Source organism: Cherax quadricarinatus, chromosome 34 (genome assembly GCF_038502225.1).
Source record: "Cherax quadricarinatus isolate ZL_2023a chromosome 34, ASM3850222v1, whole genome shotgun sequence".
Taxonomy (NCBI): Eukaryota; Metazoa; Arthropoda; class Malacostraca; order Decapoda; family Parastacidae; genus Cherax; species Cherax quadricarinatus.
Window position 1 is genome coordinate 31,325,128 of NC_091325.1, and position 21,290 is coordinate 31,346,417.

Sequence of the window (21,290 nt, forward strand, 5' to 3'; positions counted from 1 at the left end):
TCTTTGAGGTACCTACCTCTCTTAGCAACCTCTTCACTTCGATTGTATGTATTGTATCTAACAATTGACGGTGTACCCCACTTCTCCATCTTTCTGGAGTTCCTTTCATGAACACTTCTTTGAATGTCATGTTGAGTACCTCACATACTTCTCGGTCGTTTCTTGTGGTCATCCCTCCTTCCTTCCACAGCCTGACTACCTGGTCCTCGACTGTTGTTTTCCTCCTGTTAGCTTCGGGTCTGATTTGGCTTTCGCGGCTATATCATTTTTGTATTGTTGGACCTCCCTCTTACATGTGTATATTCATTTCTGGCTCTACGACTGCTCTTTATTCTCCTGAGTCCTTTGCCTTCTATACTTTTTCCATTCTCTAGCACAATTGCTTTTCGCCTCTCTTTAGCTTTGAGTGAACCAAGGGCTCATCCTGCCCTTCTTGTTATTTCTGTTACCCTTGGATATAAACTTCTTCCCTGCTTCCTTGCATATTGTTGTCACAGATTCTATCATCTCATTTACTGGCGTCCCTGCCAGTGCTCTGTCCCACTGAACCTCATGCAGGAAATTCTTCATGCCTCTGTAGTCCCCTGTTTTGTAGTTTGGCTTCATTCGTCCCACCCCTCCTGCTTCTCTCTTCACTTGTAGCTCTACTATGTATTCAAAGTTCAGAACCACATGGCCACTGGTCTCGAAGGGCTTTTTATATGTGATGTCCTCAATATCTCCACAACTCAAAGTGAATACTAGTTCCGGTCTTTCTGGTTCATCCTCTCCCCTCTCTCTGGTTATGTCCCTTGCGTGTTGGTACATGAGGTTTTCCAGTACCACCTCCATCACATTAGCCCTCCACGTTTTTGGGCCTCCATGTGGCTCCAAGTTCTCCCAGTCAATTTCTTTGTGGTTAAAGTCACCCACAATCAGTAGCTTTACCCTGATCGCATAAGCTCTCTTGGACACTTCAGCCATTGAGTCAACCATCACTCTGTTACTCTCATCATTCTCTTGACTTTGACTCCTGCTGTTCTGTGATGGGTTATACATCACTGTATTTACCACCTTGGAACCTCCAGACTGAAGTGTTCCTATAATGCTTCCTCTTGTTTCACCTCTGTCTCTTCTCTCCAGCTCATCAAAATCCCATTTGTTTTTGATGGGCAGTGCCACTCCACCCCCTCTGTTTCCTCGGTCTTTCTTCAGGATCTGATATCACATTGGAAAGATAGCATCTGTTATCATTCCAGTGAGCTTGGTTTCGGGGAGAACTATGATGTCTGGTGATGCATCTTTTATTCTTTCATGCCACTCCTCCCACTTATTCGTTATTCCATCAACACTGGTGTACTATGTCTTCAGTTTCCTCTTCAACACTGTGTTCTGGAGGGTTTGTGGGGTTGGGGGTGCATGGTAGTTTGCTGTGGGATTCAACACCAGAGTGTGGGGTGGGGGCTGTAAGTGTGGATTGTGATTTGTGTTGGGATAGCGTGTTTGGCTGTGTGGTTCTGATGGTGGTTCTATGCATGCTTGCGCTTGTTGGTCTGCCCGGATCTGGTTTTCCTCTGCTGACTCTGCTCTTGTCTGTCTTTCTTCTTCTCCCATTCCCCATTCCCCATTCTTCTCCCATTTCTTCTTCTCTCCCTCCATCGTCTTCTCCATATTTGCCGAAAGCTCACCTAGTTTGCTCTCACGCTCTTGTTTCAGCCTTTTATATTGCACTTCCATCCATGTGTGTGTGTAAGTTTTTCTTATGGATTACATCCATATGACACAAAGATGTGTGTGAAACCCTTAAAAGAGAGATGTGTTTTGTCTGTGTGTGAATGATGCTGTGTGGCGTGCGAGAGATGGGTGGGGAGAGTTTAGGTTAGGCTGTATGGTGGGGAGCGAATTGTTCTAGGAGAGAGTGTATGTGACTGTGTAGTGGGGAAGAGAGGTTTGGACTAGTGGGGGTGTGGCTGTGTAGTATGGAGAGGCAGGTTTAAACTAGTGTGGGTGTGGCTGTATGGTGGGGGGAAAGAGGTTCAAGTAGTGTGGGTGTAGCTGTGTGGCGGGGAGAGGTTCAACTAGTGTGGGTGTGGCTGTGTGGTGGGGCAGGTTCATCATCGGAATGACCCAGCAACCCCAACGCCACCCAGCCTTGGAACCACCCAGCAACAGTCAGTATGGGCTCCAACCGCGGTACCCCGGATACCGCAGGAGGCATCAGGGGGCAGGCACTGGCTTGCAGCAGCGTGGTCAACTGCGGTGTCAGACGGCACAGTGGCCAGGAAGACAGAATCACTGGGAAAAGCAGCCACAGACCAGGAAAACTGCCCAGCAGGTCCCGGCTGGGCACCATCATTCCTTGCCATCCCGCCAGCAGGCCTCTTCCGAAGGGCAGACCCCTCCTCCGAGCCACCAGAGTCAGGCAGAAGTTCCCCGCTAGGGGACACGGAAGCCTGTGGCCATTCAGGCCAGACCCAGGGTGCACCCGGCTTATGTAGCTGAAGTGTCGACATCCACCCAGACATACCCAGAGACTCAGCCCGGACTAGACGTGTCGTCCATCACAACGCCTACAGAGGAATTGGTAGACTCATTTCCAACTCAAATAAAGAAAACCATCGGGGTCATCTCAGCGCTACTCCATCGCCTGCTGCTGTTGGCAGAGGGCAGCGGCGCCTGCAGACAGCTCCTGTCGTGGATGCTGGGCGTGGTCCTACTGGACAGGAAGGACTCAATGGAACTTCAAGCCATCATTCCAGGAGTCCTTTCAGTCCGTGATTGACGAGGCCCCGAGTCACCAACAAGGCGCTATGTGTACCCCTAACAACAATATTCAATACATCTATCGAAACAGGGAGATTGCCTGAGGCATGGAAGACAGCTCTGCCTGGGACGATGAGTCCCAGGCAGAGATGGAATCAGAGGGCCACCTCTGCAGCCCTTGAAGATCCTCCAGTGGAACATTTGTGGGCTGCAGTGGAAAATTCACTTACTGATTGAAGCTGCAGTTCAGGATGAGGTTGATGTCTTCCTGCTCAATGAGACACTTACTAATTCGTCATATCAAGCACAACATCTTATCCCAGGATTCTCGGCTTACCTTCAGTGCCTGGAAGGGGCTGGCAGGGGAACAGCGATCTACGTCAGGGCCTCTATCCTTCATTTAATTTCCACAGACCCCCTCAACTGCAGAGAGGGCGTGGAGGTCCAGGCTGTCAACCTACACCTGCCAGATGGACCTCTCGTGGTCTATAACTTATACAGAAGTTCTCGGTACACCCTTGACATTTCAGAGGTGGCAGCACTCGCCCCTATGGAGGGTCTTGTTGTGGCTGGGGATGTCAATGCCCACCACCTAATTCTTACTTGTCTCTCCTACCAATGCAGCTGGGAGGCACCTTGTGGCTGTGCTGGAGGAGGTTCCTGAGATCGCCCTCCTCAACAATGGTGAGCCAACCCATCACTACGGTGGCCGCCTGGATGTCACACTCATCTCTAGATGGTTGCTCTCGAGTGCAAGATGGGAGGTCCACCCCCGTCTCACCAGTGATCACTTTGCAGTGGTCACCACACTGATGGTCCGGCAGTGTCCGACCCCCACACTTACACCCAGATGGAATCTCAAGAGAACCGACTGGCATTGCTTCCAGGAGGTCATCAAGCACTGGTGGGCAGAGTCTCCTCTTCCGGAAGATCCAGATGAGGCAGCTCAGAGCATGCAGGCAGCCTTTGCATGTGCAGCTGAGGCAGCCATACTTAAGATTACAGGCGGAGGGTTATACAAGCGTGACTGGTGGTTTTACAACGAGGACATCAGGGAACAGAACCACCGGATCAACGTCGTACACAAATTGCACAGGCGTAATCCCAGGGCTGAGTCCATGCATCTGCTCAGGGAAGTGGTGCAGCATGCATGCCATGTCTCACACAGGGTCCGGCAAGCTAAGTGGTTCAAGTGGTGTGCTTCCCTCAGCTACTCCTCCACCTTATCTGAGATTTGGACCAAGTTACGATTGGCCAATGGGCAGTGCCGCAGAGTGACTCGATTGCACCCAAACCCCGCAACGAACTCAGAACGTCTGGGGGACCTCTTCACCTCCAGAGCAGCCATGGCTCAACTGCCTCAGGATCTCCTGGACCTCCAAGCCACCCTCCTTCTAGGATGATGATGATGATCCAGGCGGCATGCCAGGCTCAGGACGTCACAGATGAAGACTTCACTGACCAGGAGCTCCAGGCAGCCTTCACATCTCATCGGGACTCTGCACCGGGGCATGATGGTATCACCTTTGGCATGATCACTCTGTCTGGCCATTCTGGTCATGCAGCTGTCCTGGGGGTCGTCGACAAGACTTGGCGAGCTGGCAAACTCCCTGCCGTATGGAAGGAGGCTGACATCATACCGATTCTTAAGCCTGGGGATCCTGGCAGTGTGAGACCTATCTCCCTCACCAGTTACATCTCGAAGGTGTCTGAAAGGATGGTGTTGGAACGCTTGGCCCTCCTCATAAACACCTCTATGGCTTCACCAGAGAAGTGGGCACTTTCGAAAGCCTTACCACCCTACTGGCCGGCATTGGGTCAGATGCCCAAGCCCACATTGTTGTCTTTCTCGCCCTAGAGAAAGCTTTTGAGCTAGCCAGTGCATCTGTCATCCTCTCACTTTTAGCCTGCAGGGGGGTTAAGGGCAGGCTACTTGCATGGCTTCGTTTCTATCTCCAGGACAGGTGGGCCCGGGTACACTTCCAGGGGCATGCCTCTTCTCTCAAGACCCTGGACAACGTCACTCCACAGGGTAGAGTGCTTAGTCCCGCTCTGTTCAATGTACTGATGCACCAGCTGGTGTGCCTGCCTTTCTCCACAGGCACCTTCCTACTCAGCTACGCTGATGACCTGGCACTTGTCGTACCTAGGAAGCGCCGGCTTTTGCAGCGTGCCCAGGAGGACCTCGATCTGTTGGCTTCCACTTGCCGTCACTTGGGGCTCAAGATATCTGCGTCGAAATCCAAAGCCATGATTCTTCGCACAAGGGAGCCCAGTCAGAGGCTGTTGGTCCTGGGCATCGACCTGGACTGGGTTCACAGTTATAGGTACCTTGGCATCTACATTGACAGGCGTCTCACCTTCCAGAAACATGTGCACCACATCAAAGAGAGAGCCCTGCAGAGGGTCAGGGCATTGAGTGCAATGGCCAACCCTAGGGTTGGGGCCAGCCTCGAAGTCATGAGGTTATTCTACATCCAGGCAATATGCTCACTCGTTGACTATGGAGCACTTGCTCTGGTTCACGCCAGACCCACAAACATCAAGTCCCTCTGTGTGATCCAGAACACAGCTGTACAGGCCATGCTGGGGGCTCCTAGGTGAGCCAGTGCAGTGGCTCTAAACTTTGAGGCACAACTGCAGCCCCTTGAAGACAGGATCCAACTTGTAGCTGCCAAGAGGATCGCAAAGTACCTCCAACGCAAAGGGACTGACAAACTAATGAGAGATTTACGGGTCCGCCAGGGACAGGTCATTCCAATGCACCCTGGCCGCCGATGGATGTGGTCATTTGCAGATGTCACACGGAAGCTCCTGCCCATGACATTGCTCCAGGCAGAAGGCTGTGACAGACTGGCAGCGAACTTCACGGTGCCACCCCCTTGGGCACAAGAGCTGTTGGCGGTGCGCTGGACAACCCTACCAGGCGGTAAGAAGCATTACCCACAGCACATTCTGCAACAACTTGCCTTGGCTAGCATTGTGGATGCAGAAGGCCCAGGGTGTGTGCCATATTACACCGATGGCTCCAGAGACCCAGTGGCAGGCCGCACAGCTGCTGGGATATTCCACAGCAATCTGACAGCAGGTTGGCGTCTCCCGGACCATTGCACCATCCTCCAGGCTGAACTCTTTGCCATCCAACAAGCTTTGCAGCACGCTCTTGCAGACCATCAGCATTCCCCCATCATCCATGTTGATTCCAAGGCAGCAATCCAAGCAATTATGCACAAAGAGCCAAGGGACAATGTACACTTAATCACATCTATCCGGGGTGACCTGCAGACGCTCATGGCCCTGGGTCGCAGGGCCACCGTCAACTGGATCCCGAGACATGTGGGTATTCCTGGCAATAATGCCGCAAATGAGGCTGCAAGGACTGCAACACTCGAGACACAGCCACGTGCTGCAATCTCCATCAGCCTCAGCCAGATTGCACTGTGGGCTACCGGTGCGGCCAGACGCCCACTCCCAGACCCTGGGGATTCACAGAGCCTCTGCTGCTATGTCAGGGCGACCCACAGGGCGCCCCCTCCAAGTATTCGGTCGCACTCCAGAGAACTGAGGGTGCATATCCACCGCCTACGCTTAGGGTAACCCACCACTGCGTGGATTGTTGAACGGGCAAGAGAGGAGCTCTGTGCCAATTGTGACCGAATGGTTCCGAAGCCCTTGGTGCACTACCTGTTAGACTGCCCGGCTACGATGCCCCTTCGCCGTAGACACTTCCCAATGACCTCAGTGGGGCAAGCCCGGGAGGATGAGGCAGCACATCTTGTGTACTTAGCTGTCAGGGACTTGGACACCTTACTCCCAGTCATTGCACGTCACCCACATCCCCGCTGAAGTCGCTTTGCGGGCCTGCTTTGCACCGCACACCAGCAGCCGTTAGTGCACACTAACTTTTGGTACGTCACTTAGCCACAGAGCCGGAGAGGTACCCCCAACCTTCCCACTGAAGAACTGCCAAGCATGTACAAGAAAAGCTAAACGACACTTCCCTAACCAGGGAGCCAATGCCGGGTCACCAAACTGGAAGAGACCCGGGCTGGGATCCATACCGGCAAATCAAATAGAATAGAATAGAATAGAGTAGCACTGTTGTTAAGAAACCAGTTAATTTTTTTAAATAATTAACAAAGAAATATTGGCATAATATGTACACTCAAAACTGGGGGGGTACAAAAGTTTTGAAAGCAGCGATATATAACTCACCACTAATCAATAATGGGCCAAGACTGGAATGTGACTTAGGTAACAAAGCCTTGGTGAGCACCATAGAGAAAGAAGTTAAAGCTCACGTGAACAATGAAAAGCTGATCACAGGAGATTTTACCATTTCGAAATAGACTTAGAGGATTTTGAGCTAGGTTAGAGACAAAAAATTTAAAGAGCTAAGAAGACATACTAAATTATTGTACAGAGGACACAACCAAAGCGAGAGGAGAGGACGAACCAGCGAGGCTAGACGTAGTAATCGCCCTGAATGAATGTGATTGGAGGAAATAGAAAATGAAAGGCCCCTTTGTACTAACAACTAAATAGAAATAAATTTCAAATATCATATTGAGACAAACACAGGGAGAAACATAACATGGGGATGCTGGGAGAAACATAGCATGGGGATGCTGGGAGAAACATAACATGGGGATGCTGGGAGAAACATAGCATGGGGATGCTGGGAGAAACATAACATGGGGATGCTGGGAGAAACATAGCATGGGGATGCTGGGAGAAACATAACATGGGGATGCTGGGAGAAACATAGCATGGGGATGCTGGGAGAAACATAACATGGGGATGCTGGGAGAAACATAACATGGGGATGCTGGGAGAAACATAGCATGGGGATGCTGGGAGAAACATAACATGGGGATGCTGGGAGAAACATAACATGGGGATGCTGGGAGAAACATAACAAGGGGATGCTGGGAGAAACATTACATGGGGATGCTGGGAGAAACATAACATGGGGATGCTGGGAGAAACATAACATGGAGATGCTGGTAGAAACATAACATGGGGATGCTGGGAGAAACATAACATGGGGATGCTGGGAGAAACATAACATAGGGATGCTGGGAGAAACATAACATAGAGATGCTGAGAGAAACATAACATGGGGATGCTGGGAGAAACATAACATGTGGATGCTGGGAGAAACATAACATGGGGATGCTGGGAGAAACATAACATGGGAATGCTGGGAGAAACATAACATGGGGATGCTGGGAGAAACATAACATGGGGATGCTGGGAGAAACATAACATGGAGATGCTGGGAGAAACATAACATGGGGATGCTGGGAGAAACATAACATGGAGATGCTGGGAGAAACATAACATGGGAATGCTGGGAGAAACATAACATGGGAATGCTGGGAGAAACATAACATGGGGATGCTGGGAGAAACATAACATGGAGATGCTGGGAGAAACATAACATGGGAATGCTGGGAGAAACATAACATGGGAATGCTGGGAGAAACATAACATGGGGATGCTGGGAGAAACATAACATGGAGATGCTGGGAGAAACATAACATGGGGATGCTGGGAGAAACATAACATGGGGATGCTGGGAGAAACATAACATGGGGATGCTGGGAGAAACATAACATGGGAATGATGGGAGAAACATAACATAGGGATGCTGGGAGAAACATAACATGGAGATGCTGGGAGAAACATAACATGGAGATGCTGGGAGAAACATAACATGGGGATGCTGGGAGAAACATAACAAGGGGATGCTGGGAGAAACATAACATGGGGATGCTGGGAGAAACATAACATGGGGATGCTCTGAGAAACATAACATGGGAATGCTGGGAGAAACATAACATAGGGATGCTGGGAGAAACATAACATGGAGATGCTGGGAGAAACATAACATGGGGATGCTGGGAGAAAAATAACATGGAGATGCTGGGAGAAACATAACATGGGGATGCTGGGAGAAACATAACATGGGGATGCTGGGAGAAACATAACATGGGAATGCTGGGAGAAACATAACATGGAGATGCTGGGAGAAACATAACATAGGGATGCTGGGAGAAACATAACATGGGAATGCTGGGAGAAACATAACATGGGGATGCTGAGAGAAACATAACATAGGAATGCTGGGAGAAGCATAACATGGAGATGCTGGGAGAAACATAACATAGGGATGCTGGGAGAAACATAACATGGGAATGCTGGGAGAAACATAACATGGGGATGCTGAGAGAAACATAACATGGGGATGCTGGGAGAAACATAACATGGGAATGCTGGGAGAAACATAACATAGGGATGCTGGGAGAAACATAACATGGAGATGCTGGGAGAAACATAACATGGGAATGCTGGGAGAAACATAACATAGGGATGCTGGGAGAAACATAACATGGGAATGCTGGGAGAAACATAACATGGGAATGCTGGGAGAAACATAACATAGGGATGCTGGGAGAAACATAACATGGGGATGCTGGGAGAAACATAACATGGGAATGCTGGGAGAAACATAACATAGGGATGCTGGGAGAAACATAACATGGGGATGCTGGGAGAAACATAACATGGGAATGCTGGGAGAAACATAACATAGGGATGCTGGGAGAAACATAACATGGGGATGCTGGGAGAAACATAACAAGGGGATGCTGGGAGAAACATAACATGGAGATGCTGAGAGAAACATAACATGGGGATGCTGGGAGAAACATAACATGGAGATGCTGGGAGAAACATAACATGGGGATGCTGGGAGAAACATAACATGGAGATGCTGGGAGAAACATAACATGGGGATGCTGGGAGAAACATAACATGGGGATGCTGGGAGAAACATAACATGGGAATGCTGGGAGAAACATAACATGGGAATGCTGGGAGAAACATAACATGGGAATGCTGGGAGAAACATAACATGGAGATGCTGGGAGAAACATAACATGGGAATGCTGGGAGAAACATAACATGGAGATGCTGGGAGAAACATAACATGGGAATGCTGGGAGAAACAACACGGGGATGCTGGGAGAAACATAACATAGGGATGCTGGGAGAAACATAACATGGAGATGCTTGGAGAAACGTAACATGGGGATGCTGGGAGAAACATAACATAGGGATGCTGGGAGAAACATAACACGGGGATGCTGGGAGAAACATAACATAGGGATGCTGGGAGAAACATAACATGGAGATGCTGGGAGAAACATAACATAGGGATGCTGGGAGAAACATAACACGGGGATGCTGGGAGAAACATAACATAGGGATGCTGGGAGAAACATAACATGGGGATGCTGGGAGAAACATAACATAGGGATGCTGGGAGAAACATAACATGGAGATGCTGGGAGAAACATAACATGGGGATGCTGGGAGAAACATAACATAGGGATGCTGGGAGAAACATAACATGGAGATGCTGGGAGAAACATAACATGGGGATGCTGGGAGAAACATAACATGGGGATGCTGGGAGAAACATAACATGGGAATGCTGGGAGAAACATAACATGGGAATGCTGGGAGAAACATAACATGGGGATGCTGGGAGAATCATAACATAGGGATGCTGGGAGAAACATAACATGGGGATGCTTGGAGAAACATAACATAGGGATGCTGGGAGAAACATAACATGGGGATGCTGGGAGAAACATAACATGGGAATGCTGGGAGAAACATAACATGGGGATGCTGGGAGAAACATAACATGGGGATGCTTGGAGAAACATAACATAGGGATGCTGGGAGAAACATAACATGGAGATGCTGGGAGAAACATAACATGGGGATGCTGGGAGAAACATAACATAGGGATGCTGGGAGAAACATAACATGGAGATGCTGGGAGAAACATAACATGGGGATGCTGGGAGAAACATAACATGGGGATGCTGGGAGAAACATAACATGGGAATGCTGGGAGAAACATAACATGGGAATGCTGGGAGAAACATAACATGGGGATGCTGGGAGAATCATAACATAGGGATGCTGGGAGAAACATAACATGGGGATGCTGGGAGAAACATAACATAGGGATGCTGGGAGAAACATAACATGGGGATGCTGGGAGAAACATAACATGGGAATGCTGGGAGAAACATAACATGGGAATGCTGGGAGAAACATAACATGGAGATGCTGGGAGAAACATAACATGGGAATGCTGGGAGAAACATAACATGGGAGAAACATAACATGGGAATGCTGGGAGAAACATAGCATGGGGATGCTGGGAGAAACATAACATTGGGATGCTGGGAGAAACATAACATGGGAATGCTGGGAGAAACATAACATGGAGATGCTGGGAGAAACATAACATGGGAATGCTGGGAGAAACATAACATGGGGATGCTGGGAGAAACATAACATGGGGATGCTGGGAGAAACATAACATGGGAATGCTGGGAGAAACATAACATGGGGATGCTGGGAGAAACATAACTTTGGGATGCTGGGAGAAACATAACATGGGGATGCTGGGAGAAACATAACATGGGGATGCTGGGAGAAACATAACATGGGGATGCTAGGAGAAACATAACATGGGAATGCTGGGAGAAACATAACATGGGGATGCTGGGAGAAACATAACATGGAGATGCTGGGAGAAACATAACATGGGGATGCTAGGAGAAACATTACTTGGGGATGCTTGGAGAAACATAACATTGGGATGCTGGGAGAAACATAACATGGAGATGCTGGGAGAAACATAACATGGGGATGCTAGGAGAAACATAACATGGAGATGCTGGGAGAAACATAACATGGGGATGCTGGGAGAAACATAACATGGAGATGCTGGGAGAAACATAACATGGGGATGCTAGGAGAAACATTACTTGGGGATGCTGGGAGAAACATAACATTGGGATGCTGGGAGAAACCATTTGTCACAAGAGGAGACAACGCAGATAGCACGTATTTCCTGAATGAAATGTAGCGGTTAAGGAACCTGGAAATAAAAAAATAACAATAAAAATGATAAAGTACTTGAAAAGTGTAATGAGGAAGAAAGGACATTCATTCCCAGGGGCAGAAAAAGCTGGGAAAAGAACAGACTTACTCCATGGTTCGGCCTGCAGAGATGCAAAAGTTAAAACTGCAAGAGAATAGAAAAAAATAGAAACAAAGAACACAGGAAAACAGGGAAGAAAGCAAAAGAGATAGAAACAAACATGGAGAGGTAACAAGAGTGGCTACGACAATTTCAAAATTATATAGAATCGAAAATCAAGTTGCTATACAGTCACGTCAGAAAGAGGAAAACAGTAAAGGACCAGGTAATAAGACTGAAGAAGAAAGAAGCATAACCGAACAAATACTTAGATAAGGAGTTCTCAGAGGAAATACCTGCATTACCAGAGAGTTAAAGAGAAAGACAATTTAGACATCTACTGGGCACAATACACACATCAGTAATAAGACGGTGAAGAAATTAATGACTAAGCAAGATTCCATGAAGGAAATGGGACCAAAAAATATCTTTCCACAGGTCCTGGAAGGGCATACAAGATCACTCTGTCCAACAGCATTTAAAATCCTAAAAATTTCATTAGAGGGCAACCGCCAGAGATATGGAAGTGAGCAGATTTAACCGTAACATTATAAAAAGATGAGAGACAGTGTTGGTAACATGCATGATAAGTAAGTCTTTTTAGACTTACTTATCGTACTTGACAAGGAGACAGATTATACACAACAATCTGCACTTTTTATAAGATGGAAAATATTGCTTCGCAGATTTGCGTGAGTTCCATGACAGGGTAAGGGAAGTGAAGCAAAAGAGAGAGAAAAGCTTTTAGTGCATATTTTTGGACAGTGTGAAAATTTTAAAACGGGGGGGGGGGGGAATTCAAGACCTGGCAGGAGCAATGGGGAATTAATTATCCAAGAGAAAGAAATAGAAATGACAGACGTGGCAGTTGAGGTTCTACAAGGATTAGCACCTGGATCCTGAGACATGTATAATGTAAATAAATTGAAATATGAATCAAATAGTTGTATCAGTGTTCACAGATGATGCGAAAATAACACAATCAGGAAAGGACAAGGAGAGCCTTGTTCAGCAGCAGGATTTCTCTGACATATGGTTATTGGTATTCGACCAATGCTAATGTAAGCTATGATAACGGGAAGGTAAATGATAATAATATTAATAATACGAATAATAATAATAATAATAATAATAATAATAATAATAATAATAATAATAATAATAATAATAATAATAATAATAATAATAACAATAATGTGATGTGAAGGAGCCAGTACACTACCTTGTCGGAACCCTCCTGAAGCCAGACAATGCTGGCGGCCGGGTTGGAGTCGACATCACACTTGAGTACGACCTCCTTCCCTGTCTCAGCCATCACATCCAGTGGCAGGGTTCGAAACATGGGGCCGTACTGCACGTGCACACTCTGTGTCTTCTTAGACGTGCCAACCTTGTTCGATGCCTGCCATTGAGAAAATGAATGTGAGGGATTACACACGCATTGTTCTACATTACAAATCTTCAATATTCGATGCCGCTCAATTAAAGAATTAGTTATGGAGAACAGATACCAAAACACATATTAATATGTCTTCCGATGATTCAACGTTTTTACCGAGAAAGTGAGTGTACTTTCCGCTAGTTTCTGGCCATTTTCTTTTCTTTTTGAAAAGGCAAGTTAAACATATGCGCTGATTATTATTGAAGGTTATGAAACACGTCCCAGAAACTGATCGGTGAACTTACATATATCCTAATCGGAAATATCAGTAAGACGCGTCGTCTTCAGAAATATGCACAAGAGTTGCGGTGAAGAAGACCTGAAGTTGCTGGGCTTGTAAAAAGGAGAAATGAGGAGAGTAGAGTGAAAACAGGAGTGAATAAAGGGGATGTAAATAGAGTGCTAAAAATATTTAGCCTAGACAGGACTCGCAGCAATGGTTTTAAGCTGGAAAAATTCAGATTCAGGAAGAATATAGGAAAGCACTGGTTTAGTAACTGAGTTGTGAATGATTTGAACAAACTCTCGAGTACCATCATAGAAGCTAAGACGTTGTGTAGTTTTAAAAATATCTTAGCTGTGAAGACCTGTTTGTGTGCTCTCTGAATCTGAACCAGGACGCCCTCTCTTGAGCAACTTTACCAGCAGCTGAAACAAGAGCTTAGGGTTGCTAAGCAGGAGATACGGCGATTAACGGAGGAGAACAAGAGGATTCGAGGTAATCTTCCTGCTGTGAGTCCCCAGGTTAAGAGGGGTGCTTGGTCAGTGGCCGGGCAACATGGAACCAAGCTGAGGATCAAGAAGACTGTTGGAGAGGCAGAAACAACGAGGACCCAGAAGACTACTGTGGAAACTTCCAACCCATTTTCGGTGCTACTTGAAGAATGTGAGTGTTCTACTGGGAATGTCACAACGAGCACCAAGGAAGCATTAGCTGACGTGAGTGAGACATCCCTAGAAACCCCAACGAAAACCATCGAGAACGTCTTGACGAATTCCACAAGTGATGGTGTAGTGCTACCTAACGAATGTGAGTCGACTACTGGGAACATCACGACGGACGTCGCCAAGGAAGGTAAAATCATTGTTGTTTTTGGGGATAGCCAGATTAGGTACATGGATAGGGCATTCTGCTTGAAGGATAGGAGTAGGAGGCAGAGAGTGTGTTTTCCTGGGGCTGGGATGAAGGATATTGTTAGCCGTCTGGATGACATCATGAGAGGTAATGGGAGCAATCCTATTATCTGTCTCAGTGCTGGAGGCAACGATGTTGGCAGACGTAGGAGTGAGGACCTGATTAGAAGGTATAGGTCAGCAATAGAGATAATTAGGAGGAATGGTGGGAACCCTGTCATATGTGGTATTTTGCCAGTGAGAGGAGTTGGAAATGAATGGTTGTCCAGAGCAATTGGTGTCAATTGCTGGCTGGATAAATACTGTAAGGAAAATGCGGTAACATTCATTGACAACTGGGACCTCTTTTATGGCAGAAATGACATGTATGCCAGGGGTGGGGGTCACTTATCTAGGTCTGGGGTGGGAGCACTGGCCAACGCAGTGGAGGGAGCTGTTAGGTCTTTAAACTAGGAATAGTTAGTGGTATGGGTTTTAGTGGGAAAACAGTGAAGTCGCAGTGTAGTAATATGAGCACTAGGAGAACTAGTAATAGGCACAATGAGGTGGATATTAGAAACCAGTGGCACTAATTGACAAGGACAGTAATAGGTGTAGTGGAATAACAGAAAGGAGCAGGAAGGGTAAAGAGAGAGGAGGGTCCTTAAATATATATTACACAAATAGTCGTAGTGCTAGGAATAAGATGGACGAGTTGAGACTAGTTGCTAGTGCAGGTAACATTGATGTATTTGCCTTAACTGAGACTTGGTTCAATGTGAAAAATTGGGACATGCCTGCGGAATGTCACATTCAGGGTTTTAAATTGTTCCAAGTAGATAGAAGTATCGGGAAGGGGGTTGGGGTGGCATTGTATGTCCGAGATCGCTTGAACTGTTGCATATTAAGTCTGAAGTAACACATACAGAGTCTGTTTGGATAGAATTTTCAGAGGGCATGAAAAATTTATTTTAGGTGTGATATACCGTCCTCCAAACTTAGATAGGGACCAAGGGAGACTACTATGGGAGGAAATTGTTAGGGCCACAAGAAACGATAATGTAGTAATTCTAGGAGACTTTAACTTTAGTCATATTGATTGGAATTTCTTGACTGGGAATTTAGAATCATACGACTTCTTAGAAGTAGTTCAGGATTGTTTTTTGAAGCAGTTTGTGACAGAACCTACAAGGGGAAATAACCTGATTGACTTAGTTCTGGCAAACAATGAATCCCTTGTAAATAATTTAGAAATATCAGAGGAACTGGGTGCTAGCGACCACAAATCAATTACATTTAGCATTGAATGGAAGTACGATAGTAGGGATAACTCAGTAACAGTCCCAGATTTTTGCTTAGCAGTTTACGATGGGCTTAGAGAACACTTATCATCTGTTGACTGGGGTAACGAAGAGAGGTATCAATATGACAGTTTTCTGAACACTATACATGCTGCTCAAAGAACGTTTATCCCGTATAAAGAAATTAGATCAAATAGAAATGACCCAAAATGGATGAATAATAGGCTGAAATATCTACTAGGGCATAAGAAAGGAATTTATAGGCGTATCTAAAGAGGTGAGGGTCATCTTATGAATCAGTATATTGACATTAAGAGGGACATTAAAAAGGGGATAAGAAAAGCTAAAAGGGACTATGAAATTAGAGTTGCTAGGGATTCTAAAACTAACCCAAAAAGTTTTTTCCAGGTCTATAGAACAAAAGTTAGAGATAAGATAGGTCCCCTTAAAAATAACTATGGGCATCTTACTGACAAAGAGAATGAAATGTGCTCGATTTTAAATAATTATTTTCTCTCGGTTTTTACACAGGAAGACACTAACAATATTCCAGTAATTAATTTTTATAGTGGGCTAGAAGAAGACAAATTATGTAACATCACAGTCACTAGTGAAATGGTTGTGAAGCAGATAGACAGACCGAAGCAAAATAAGTCGCCCGGTCCTGATGAGGTTTTTTCAAGGATTCTTAAGGAATGCAAAATTGAACTCTGTGAACCATTAACTAATATTTTTAATTTATCTCTTCAAACAGGTGTAGTGTCTGATATGTGGAAGATGGCTAAGGTAATTCCTATTTTTAAAACAGGGGACAAGTCGTTACCGTCAAATTACCGCCCAATAAGCCTGACCTCAATTGTAGGCAAATTACTAGAGTCAATTATAGCTGAGAATATAAGAAGCCATCTCGATAATCATAGCTTGAATAATGATACTCAGCATGGATTCACAAGAGGCCGGTCTTGTCTAACTAATTAATTAACTTTCTTCAGTAAAGCTTTTGAGGCTGTTGACCACGATAAAGAATTTGATATTATTTACTTAGATTTTAGTAAGGCTTTTGATAGAGTTCCGCACCAAAGACTGTTAAAGAAAGTGGCAGCTCATGGCACTGGGGGAAAAGTGCTCTCGTGGATCGAGTCGTGGCTCACAGACAGGAAGCAGAGAGTGTCCATAAATGGGGTTAAATCCGAGTGGGGATCTGTAACAAGTGGCGTTCCACAGGGATCAGTCTTGGGCCCGTTGTTGTTTATAATATATATCAATGATCTTGATGAGGAAATTACTAGTGATATGAGCAAATTCGCCGATGACACAAAGATAGGTAGGATAATTGATTCAAACATAGATGTTAGGGAACTTCAGGAGGATTTAAACAAACTCTATTCTTGGCCAGAAAAGTGGCAGATGCAGTTCAATGTGGATAAATTCAAGGTTCTGAAGCTCGGGAGTGTCCATAACCCTAGCACTTATAAGTTAAATGATGTAGAACTTAGCCATACAGATTGCGAAAAGGACTTGGGGGTTATGGTAAGCAGCAACCTTAAACCAAGACAGCAATGCCTAAGCGTACTTAATAAGGCAAATAGATTACTGAGATTTATATCAAGAAGTGTAAGCAACAGAAGTCCAGAGGTCATACTGCAGCTTTATACATCATTAGTAAGGCCTCACCTAGATTATGCAGCTCAATTCTGGTCTCCATATTACAGAATGGACATAAATTCGTTAGAAAACATTCAGCGTAGGATGACTAAATTAATACATAGCATTAGAAATCTTCCTTATGAAGAAAGATTGAAGACTCTTAAGTTACATTCACTTGTTAGACGAAGAATGAGGGGAGACATGATCGAAGTGTATAAGTGGAAGATAGGTATTAATAAAGGGGATATTAATAAGGTCTTGCTTATATCTCTCCAAGAGAGAACCCGCAGTAATGGATTTAAATTAGATAAGTTTAGATTTAGAAAGGACATAGGAAAGTATTGGTTTGGAAATAGGGTAGTTGATGAGTGGAACAGTCTACCTAGTTGGGTTATTGAGGCTAGGACTTTGGGTAGTTTCAAATTTAGATTGGATAAGTACATGAGTGGGAGGGGTTGGATTTGAGTGGGACTTGCACATCAGAGCTTATTTCTTGTGTAGCATTGAAAATTGGGTTGGGAAAATGTTTTGTTAGTGGGATGAATTGTAAAGGACCTGCCTAGTATGGGCCAACAGGCCTCCTGCAGTGTTTCTCCTTTCTTATGTTCTTATGTTCTTATAAGTGGGTGTGGGTGGGCGTGAGTTGAACCTGACTAACTTGTGCAACTGGGTCAGATACAGTGCTGCTTCCTTAAATGGAGGTGACCTGACTGGGTGGGCCATTGGCCTAAGCCGGGGGTTGACATGGACGTGCCCCGCATGGGCCAGTAGGCCTGCTGCAGTGTTCCTTCTTTCTTATGTTCTTGTGTAAAAAGGAATGGAAGGGGATAAAATAAGAGTGGTAGAAGCGAAGGTCAGGAAAAGTGTTAGAACAAAGGAAAGATAACATATTAGCAAGGGATTTTAAGTGGTTTTCCCGGTACGTTGGTGACAAACTCTAGAAAATACTAATATATTTTTTCTTTCCGTGACAGAGCTAACTCACCAGGTTTATTCTCAACAAAAATAATCTCATTTACATTAGCAAACAGCAACAAACTCCTCACTTGTTAAACGGGCTAAACCAGAATGTTTCACCAGCCGAAGTGTGGGTAGTTACAATGACCCTGTGGTCATAAAAAATTCTGTTATTTATGTTTCTGTGGTCATAAACAATTCTGTTATTTATGTTTCTGTGGTCATAAACAATTCTGTTATTTATGTTTCTGTGGTCATAAACAATTCTGTTATTTATGTTTCTGTGGTCATAAACAATTCTGTTATTTATGTTTCTGTGAATATGTTCCTGAAGTAAGATGACTTCAGACACTCGAAAAAAAAAAATTAAATTAAAATCTTCCCTCTGAATACACAACAACAACACAACATTGGGTTTATATTCCCGAGATGTCTGGTCACATCTACATTCAGTGGCATGCTTCTTGCCTCAGTCTTTGAGCGACGGACAAAAAGCGTAATGCTCTACATGTTTTTACAACAAGCCCAGTAGGATTGTTTTTAAAGCAAGCCTAGTAGGATTATTTTTACAGCAAACCAATAGGATAATTTTTACAGCAAGCCCAGTAGGAACATTTTTACAGCAAGTCCAGCTGGATTATTTTTACAGCAAGCCCAGTAGGGTTATTTTTACAGAAAGCCCAATAGAATTATTTTTACCGCAAGATTAGTAGGATTATTTTTACAGCAAGCTCAGTTGGATTATTTTTACAGCAAGATTAGTAAGATTATTTTTACAGCAAGCCCAGAAGGACTATTTTTACAGCAAGCCCAGTAGGATTATTTTTACAGCAATATTAGTAGGATTATTTTTACAGCAATCCCAGTAGGATTATTTTTACAGAAAGCCCAGTAGGATTATTTTTACAGCAAGCCAAGTAGAATTATTTTTACAGCAAGCCCAATGGTATTATTTTACAGAAAGCCCAGTAGGATTATTTTTACAGCTAGCCCAGTAGGATTATTTTTACAGCAAGCCCAGTAAGATCATTTTTACAGCAAGACCAACAGGATTATTTTTACGCCAAGCCCAGTAGAATTATTTTTACAGCAAACCCAGTAGGATTATTTTTACAGCAAGCCCAGTAGGATTATTTTTACAGTAAGCCCAGTAGGATTACTTTTACAGCAAGCCCAGTAGGATTATTTTACATCAAGCCTAGTAGGATTATTTTTACAGCAAACCAATAGGATTATTTTTACAGCAAGCCCAGTAGGAATATTTTTACAGCAAGCCCAGCAGGATTATTTTTACAGCAAGCCCAGTAGGATTATTTTGACAGCAAGCCCAGTAGGATTACTTTTACAGCAAGATAAGTAGGATTATTTTTACGGCAAGCCAAGTAGGATTATTTTTACAGCAAGATTAGTAGGATTATTTTTACAGCAAGCCTAGTAGGATTACTTTTACAGCAAGCCCAGTAGGATTATTTTTACAGCAAGCCCAGTAGGATTATTTTTACAGCAAGATTAGTAGGTTTATTTTACAGCAAGCCCAGTAGGATTATTTTTACAGCAAGATTAGTAGGATTATTTTTACAGCAAGCCCAGTAGGATTATTTTTACAGCAAGAGTAGTAGGATCATTTTTACCGCAAGCCCAGTAGGATTATTTTTACAGCAAACTCAGAAGGATTATTTTTACAGCAAACCCAGTAGGATTATTTTTACAGCAAGCCCAGTAGGATTACTTTTACAGCAAGCCTAGTAGAATTATTTTTACAACAAGCCCAGTAGGATTGTTTTTAAAGCAAGCCTAGTAGGATTATTTTTACAGCAAACCAATAGGATTATTTTTACAGCAAGCCCAGTAGGAATATTCTTACAGCAAGCCCAGCAGGATTATTTTTACAGCAAGCCCAGTAGGGTTATTTTTACAGAAAGCCCAGTAGGATTATTTTTACCGCAAGATTAGTAGGATTATTTTTGCAGCAAGCCCAGTAGGATTATTTTTACAGCAAGATTAGTAAGATTATTTTTACAGCAAGCCCAGAAGGACTATTTTTACAGCAAGCCCAGTAGGATTATTTTTACAGCAAGCCCAGTAGGATTATTTTTACAGCAATATTAGTAGGATTATTTTTACAGCCATCCCAGTAGGATTATCTTTACAGCAAGATTAGTAGGATTATTTTTACAGCAAGCCCAGTAGGATTCTTTTTGCAGCAATCCCAGTAGGATTATTTTTACAGCACTCCCAATAGGATTATTTTTACAGAAAGCCCAGTAGGATTATTTTTACAGCAAGCCCAGTAGGATTATTTTTACAGCAAGCACAGTAGGAATATTTTACAGCAAATCCAGGAGGATTATTTTTACAGCAAGCCCAGTAGGATTATTTTTTCAGAAAGCCCAGTAGGATTATTTTTACAGCAAGCCAAGTAGAATTATTTTTACAGCAAGCCCAATGGTATTATTTTACTGAAAGATCAGTAGGATTATTTTTACAGCTATCCCAGTAGGATTATTTTTACAGCAAGCCCAATAAGATCATTTTTACAGCAAGACCAATAGAACTATTTTTACACCAAGCCCAATAGAATTATTTTTACAGCAAACCCAGTAGGATTATTTTTACAGCAAGCCCAGTAGGATTATTTTTACAGTAAGCCCAGTACGATTACTTTTGCAGCAAGCCCAGTAGGATTATTTTACAGGAAACCTAGTAGAATGATTTTTACAGCAAACCAATAGGATTATTTTTACAGCAAGCCCAGTAGGAATATTTTTACAGCAAGTTCAACAGGATTATTTTTACAGCAAGCCCAGTAGGATTATTTTGACAGCAAGCCCAGTAGGATTATTTTTACAGCAAGATTAGTAGGATTATCTTTTCGGCAAGCCCAGTAGGATTATTTTCACAGCAAGATTAGTAGGATTATTTTTACAGCAAGCCCAGTAGGATTATTTTTACAGCAAGCCCAGTAGGATTATTTTTACAGCAAGCCCAGTAGGATTATTTTTACAGCAAGATTAGT

The 21,290-nt window shown here is 44.3% G+C and overlaps 1 protein-coding gene across 1 annotated transcript in view; it reads right to left on the reverse strand.

Annotated features, from left to right (window-relative positions):
• The window catches only part of LOC128693665 (synaptogenesis protein syg-1-like), a 244,980-nt gene that overhangs the window by 188,499 nt on the left and 35,191 nt on the right, over positions 1-21,290 (reverse strand). Inside the window, exon 2 of the mRNA XM_070091248.1 lies at positions 13,038-13,217. Within this exon, the coding sequence (XP_069947349.1) occupies positions 13,038-13,217 (180 nt within the window). The remainder of the gene's footprint in view (positions 1-13,037; positions 13,218-21,290) is intronic.